The sequence below is a fragment of the Marmota flaviventris genome, chromosome 5 (genome assembly GCF_047511675.1).
Source record: "Marmota flaviventris isolate mMarFla1 chromosome 5, mMarFla1.hap1, whole genome shotgun sequence".
Classification (NCBI taxonomy): domain Eukaryota; kingdom Metazoa; phylum Chordata; class Mammalia; order Rodentia; family Sciuridae; genus Marmota; species Marmota flaviventris.
This window is the reverse complement of record NC_092502.1, coordinates 5,211,966-5,218,612: the sequence shown is the minus strand read 5'-3', so window position 1 is coordinate 5,218,612 and position 6,647 is coordinate 5,211,966. Positions and strand designations below refer to the sequence as shown.

General features: G+C 45.6%; 1 protein-coding gene across 1 annotated transcript; it reads right to left on the bottom strand.

Moving 5' to 3' along the window:
* Positions 1-5,422: 5,422 nt before the first annotated feature.
* Positions 5,423-6,382, bottom strand: LOC114078945 (olfactory receptor 6S1-like). The gene has a single exon (XM_071612749.1). It carries the CDS (start codon positions 6,380-6,382, stop codon positions 5,423-5,425), a length of 960 nt encoding a protein of 319 aa, XP_071468850.1.
* Positions 6,383-6,647: the final 265 nt, after the last annotated feature.

Below are 6,647 nucleotides of genomic sequence, written 5' to 3'. Positions count from 1 at the left end.
TGCTCTCTGTGGGGCTGAGGGTCTTGTACTTTGAGGTCCACTCCCAAAGATCTTGTCACTTAGCCTCGTCCCTGGAGGATGTCTGGCCTCAGCCAAGTGTCCTCCAGAGGGTCTTTCATGGTTTCACTGCATAGGCTGAAGGTGAAGGGATTTGGGAGGGGTGCCATGATCCTGGAGCTTCCTGTCCATGACAGGCTGCTCATCTGAGAGGGGATGACTCAGGCAAAGCTGGGGGTCCCACAGCCACAGAGACCACTGAGCAGAGAGAGGTGCTGCTGCTATGGGCTGCCCTGGGCCTCAGCCCGAGGGCCCCTGCAGAATGGTGGAGATGGTGTGGACCTAGGAACCTCTGTGAATGCCAGGACCTGCTGAGAGGGACAAGGGGCTGAGGAAGCCCAGGGGCTCATGGCACCAGTGTCCACACAAGTCCAGGGGAGGAGTGGCGCTTCCACAGAGAGAGTGATCTGTCAACTTGGACCACAGAGCAGCAGCCCTGCCTTGAGGATGATAAATGGAAGGGTGAGGAGAGAGCCACCCTACCCCAGAGGGGACGAGGAGGTGGGTAGAAGGAACTGGTCTTCTTTGCAGGGTATTGAAAGGGGCTGCAAATGGCCACACAGTGGTCATAGGATGCGACAGCCAAGGGAATAACTCAGAGCTTCCAGAAAGAAAGTATACAGGACTGGGCGAAGCATCCAGCAAATGAGGCTCTTTTCTGCTGGAAGGAAGCCTGCTAGCCTCACAGAACAGCATGGGCTGCCGCAGTCCAGCTGCCGCAAAATAACTGGGGGGTGACGAACAACTTGTGTAGATTGATACAGCAGGAGTAGGAGCCGTTTATTGCAGGACAGGAGCAGTATTTATACATTCCACACAGCTTATCTAATTAGCATAAACTAGATACAGCAGTCAACCAATCAGGAATCTCCACACTTAATGCCTCGCTTTTGTTACTTCTCAAACCACTCCCTCTGGCATTTTGCCAGGCACCATCCAGACTTGTTTACGAACTCTAACATTCCCCTGGCAAAATGCCAGGTGTTATTTTGACTTTGTTTACAGACTCTAACAATGGGCTGTGGTTAATATTTCACCGAAAGCAAGAAATACTTGGAAGAGAGGAGCCTGCCCAACAATTAGTACAGTGATGTCAAGCACTGCACCAAAAAGGACATTAAAAACATCAAGAAAAGGCTCCGGGCCCTGGTGCTGGCACCTCCGTAAGAGTGCATTTCACAATGCTCAGTGCATTGTCATGATAAAAACACTCAAAAAACTTGGGATAGAAGGAAATTTCCTCAACTTGTAATAAGGAACATGTATGAAAATCCACAGTCAACATATTACTCAATGGTGCAAGACAGAAACCTCTTCCATTACCATCAGGAGCAAGACGTGTGATTGTTTTCACCACAAGCTAAAACTAGAAACTCTTCTTTTCCAAAAAGAATATTTTATTTTTAATTGTACATATTTATGGGATACACTGTGATATTTCACTACATGTGTACAATGAGTAATAGATCAGGATAATTAGCCTCTTATCCTTAAATGTTTATCCTTTCTTTGTATTGATAATCTTTGAACTGTTCTCTTCTAGTTCATTTAAAAATACTTAATAAATAAGTTGTTATTTATTAAGTAGTAGAGAAGTAGTATAGAACGCTAGAACTTATTCCTTCTAACTATTTTGGTTCCCATTATCCTAGCCCCCACTTTCCTCCCTGCTCTACTGTTGGAATAACTTTCAGTTCACAGCTAGCAGCTACAAGCAGCTCAGAGTGCTAGGAAAACCTATGCTAGCTAGTACAGACCTGACAGGAACACCAGAAGAATGGGGCGCCCTGCTCTAGCCAGCCGTCTGTGAATCCACATCCTCAGCACTTGTGGTCAACTTTGTCAAGCTACCAGACTACCAGGTCAGGAAACCAAGCGTCAAGTGCTTCAGGGCATGTAACCCCCCAACTCATAGCCCCCCTCCCGTAGGGGCAAAGACCCTTCCAGACTGCTTTCCATAACCACAGCAAGATTTAGTGCTTTCTCATAGTGCGGTTACATTAGGCATAAGATGATTGGCTTATAGATGTTAAGGTGCTAATGTGTGATTGGCGGGCACGCCCTACCTGAACCCTAAAACAGCTATATGCATTCCAAAAATAAACGAGCTGGCCTGGAGGTCAATTGAGGTTGTCACCTGCCAGCTCTCACCAGCTCCCAGTGTCCCTGTGTTGCTGTGACTCTACTCCCCACCCCCACCCCCCACTGAAGTAGCCAAGTAACCATTGACCACCCTAGGAACCTAGGAACACATACACTCTACCCGTCCTCTATGAACACTACTCTATTTTCTCCTTTAAGAAATCAACATTTTTAGCTTCCACATGTATAACTATGAAACTCGTTAAAATCCTAGGGGAAATGCTTTATGACATTGATTTGGCAAGGATTTCTTGATAAGATCAAAATAGCAGGCAACATAAGGAACAAAGGAAGTAAATTGTGTTTCACCAAATTAAAAACTGTGCATCAACAGACACAATCAGCATGGTGAAAAGGCAATTCGTGGAGTGGAAATAATTATTGCAAATCATATGTCTGGTAAGGAAGTCATATTAAGAAAATGTAAGGTACCTGCAAAGCTCAACAATAAAGAAAAGAAGTCAACCTAAGAATAGCTATCCAAATCAACAATGGGAAAAAGACTTGAACAGACTTTCTCCCAAGAAGATATACAAATGGCCAATAGACACATCAAAATCTATTCCACATCACTCATTATTGAGGGAATGCAAATCAAAAGCTCAATGAGACACCACTTCATATCCAAAAGGATGCCAGTTATTCAAAAGGCCCCCAAACTGTAAAATAACAAGTGTTCACAGGATGTGGATAAATTAAAGCCCCTGAGCATTGCTAGTGATGACAGTATGAGGGTCCTCAAAAATTAAATGTAAATATCTATCAATTTTAGAAGATTAAACATAGAATTACCTTATGGCATGTCATTTTAACTACTGGTATATACCTACCTAAAAGAATTGAAATCAAACAGATATTTGTAAACCAATGGCTATAGAACCATTATTCCTTTTTATCAAATGGTAGAATGACCATGGGAATCTAAGTCCATCGGCAGAGAGCAGGATAGCAAAGGACTGTGTGTTTGTGTATGTGTGTGTGTGAAAGAGAGAGAGAGAGAGAGAGAGAGAGAGAGAGAGACAGAGAGAGAGAGAGAGAGAGAGAGAGAGAGAGAGAGAGAGATTAGTTAGCCTTGTAAAAGAAATGAAATTCTGATGTGTGCTGCAATAGCAATAAACCTGGAACTGTATGCTATGTAACCTGACCTGGATGCAAGAGGACAGGCATCTTTACAGGAGGAGCCTGGAGGAGCACAAATCCCCTGAGGCAGGTGGTGCAAGGGCTGAGGACTCTCTGTCCCAGGGGGTGTGGAGTTCCATTTTGAGAGGATGCATGTCTCTGGACAGGGAACCTGGGGACAGCTGCCCACAGATGAATGCACCTAAGGCCACTGGACTGTGCCCTGCAACAGGGAAAACACAGATTTTATGTTGTGTGCATTTTGCCCCAGTAAAGTTATCATGAATGGATCATGTGTGGATCAGTTTTTGTATAAAAAAGATATATATAAATATTAATTTAGAACCTTCATGTGAGTCTATGCGCAAAAATGTGGTAAGCTTATTGACAAATAAACCATTTATTGTCTTGTGTTATTGTTTATCTCTCTTCCCCATGTTCTTTTCATATTTACCTAGGTTGTCTACACTGGCTCTCATTAACTCTATGAGTAACCTTGCACTTAACATGATAAAAATACATATTAAGCTCGAGAAATAATGACTGAATCTCTGAGCTCCATGCAGCCCCTGCCTTGCTTACTCTGTGACCTCAGACCTCCCTTCTTATCTCCACCATGTAAGAAGTTAGAATAAGGTATTCTAGATATTTTTCATCTATACAATTTTGTTATCCTGTTGACAAATAGCTGAACTTATCTTCAATCTTGAAGAAGTTATATGGTGATCTTACTTTGGCATGCTTTTGAGTTTTATTTGAAAGTTTTAGGAAAAGGGAAAATTAAAAAAAAAAAATTGTGAACTTTTTAACACATTTTTGAACACTTTCAAATTCTCCCCAGAACATTGTTACACCCACATGTGAGTAATACAAAAGTATGCATTTACAGAAGATATTTCACAAATGAATCTAACTTACAAGTACAAGAATTGTTTCAGATGCTGCAGGGCATGGTGGCGCACACCTGTAATCCCAGCAGCTCAGGAGGCTGAGACAGGAGGATTGCACATTCAAAGCCAGCCTCAGCAACGTCAATGCATTAAGCAACCCAGTGAGACCCTGTCTCTAAATAAAATACAAAATAGGGCTGGGGATGTGGTCAGTGGTCAAGTGCCCCTGAGTTCAATCCCTAGTTCATATAAATAAATAAATAAATAAATAAATAAATAAGAATTATTTCAGTTGCATTAACAAATCAGAAACAATTTAAATTATATTATTTAATCTCTCCCATTTTCCTCAACTAATGGAGGCATACCAAGACAACCAGCAAGAGAAATATAAGTAAAACAGCCATAGGAATGACCTATTCTGTAAATTCTGTATCAGAATTGTTGGTAACAATGAAGTTTACCAACCGATCGCAATAGGGGATGCAATACAATTTCAAGTAAAGGAAAGTAGTGTTTGATATGGGAGGTCCGGGACATGCAATTCCAGGGGCAATGTGGAGAGCCACCTTATCTGGGGACAGTGAGGGGGAGGGAGCTGCTGCCAGGAGCTGCCATCATCCCCATCTGCAAGCTGGCCAGCTGCTCTAGAGAGGCTTTTCTTTGGGAGTCCAGGCCCACTAATCATATTCCCAGGTTTTCTCATGACAACATAGCGGAATAAAACGGTGACTTCCAGACGTTATAATGGGGGAGCTCTAACTCCCTTCCGCTGGCCAGCCGTGATTGAACTCTAGGAGAGTGCTCCAGATGTGCCCTAGAAGCTTGCTGGCAAGTGAGCAGATGCTGCTGGGAAGACTGGAACACGAGGAAGATTATTAGGACTCACTCTTCCTATTAGAAGAGGAGAGTCAGACTTTCAAAATCGGAGAGGCGCAGGGCATCCGCAGTTCACAGTGAGGAAGCAGTTAAATGCCCAAGAAGCAACGAGGAGCAACGGAACCCACCAAATGCAGACGCTGTAGCTTTGCGGTTTCTTTTGTCACAAGCTACATCATGCCTGACAAATGCAGCACGTGTCTTATTTCTCATCTGTCAGCCTCTGTTGGAGAGTCTAACAGGCATTAAGAGGTCATTAACCCCTCACACGGAAAATTAACTCTGTACCAATAAATGCTTTTGCAGCCCGTCCTGAGGGCACCTTCGTGGAAGTGTCACCTTGGGCACATGGTTGTCCCTAGTCTGCTAGGGCATTTCACCAGGGCGTCTCTGAGAGAGCCTTTCACTTTCTCGTTGCGCAGACTGTATATGAAGGGGTTCAGCATGGGCGTCACGATGGTGTTCAGCACGGTGGCGAACTTGTTCACGTCCATCACGCCGCCCTTCCGCGGGCGCACGTAAATGAAGATGGAGCTGCCATAGTACAGCGTTACCACCGTGATGTGCGAAGCGCAGGTGGAGAAGGCCTTGCGCCGGCCCTGCGCGGAGGGCATCCGGAGCACCGTGATGATGATGCAGGTGTAGGACACGCCGGTCAGGAGCAGGGAGCCCAGGAGCAGCACCGCCGAGGAGGCGAAGTCCGCCAGCTCCGCCAGAGAGGTGTCCGCGCAGACCAGCTTCAGCACTGGGGCGCTGTCGCAGAAGAAGTGGTTCACCACGTTGGGCCCACAGAAGGGCAGGGGGGCCGTTAAAACTGATGGCGCCAGGATGGACAGAAAGGCGCCCACGTAAGACCCCAGGAGCAGCGCCGCGCACGTCTGTCTGTTCATGATGAGCGCGTACCGCAGTGGGTTGCAGATAGCGACGTACCGATCAAAGGACATGACCGCCAGGAGGAAAAACTCGGTGGACCCCAAGAGGAAGTAGAAGAAAGACTGCGTGAGGCAGCCCACAAAGGAGATGGCTTTGGTGAGGGAGAAAGTGTTGGCCAGCATCTCAGGCACCACCGTGGAGGTGATGGCCACCTCAAGGAAGGAGAGGTTGGCTACGAAGAAGTACATGGGTGAGTGCAGGCGTCGGTCACAGCACACTAGAAGGATGATCAGGGTGTTGCCGACCAGAGATGTCAGGTACATGAGCAGGAACACAGAGAAAAGAAGAATGTTCACGGGTTTCTCATTCTGAAACCCAAGCAGGATGAACTCAGTGACCCTGGTCAGGTTGCTCCCATCCATGCAGCTTCCACTTCCACCTGTAGTGAAGGAAAGAGGGGTTCATTGCGGTTCCTTGCATATCACCCTGGAGGCACTCATCCTACCTACATGAATTAAGCCCCTTTTGTTTTTATGGAGGGAATCATAATGAAAGCAAATGATTATTTTCCAGTGTTCAAATAGGCCCTGAGATGAGCCAGGGAAGATAAGAGAACTCATAACTGGGATGCCCTCCTAATAGGAATGAGTCTCATGGACTTTGTGACAACTTCCACCTCTCCTTAGG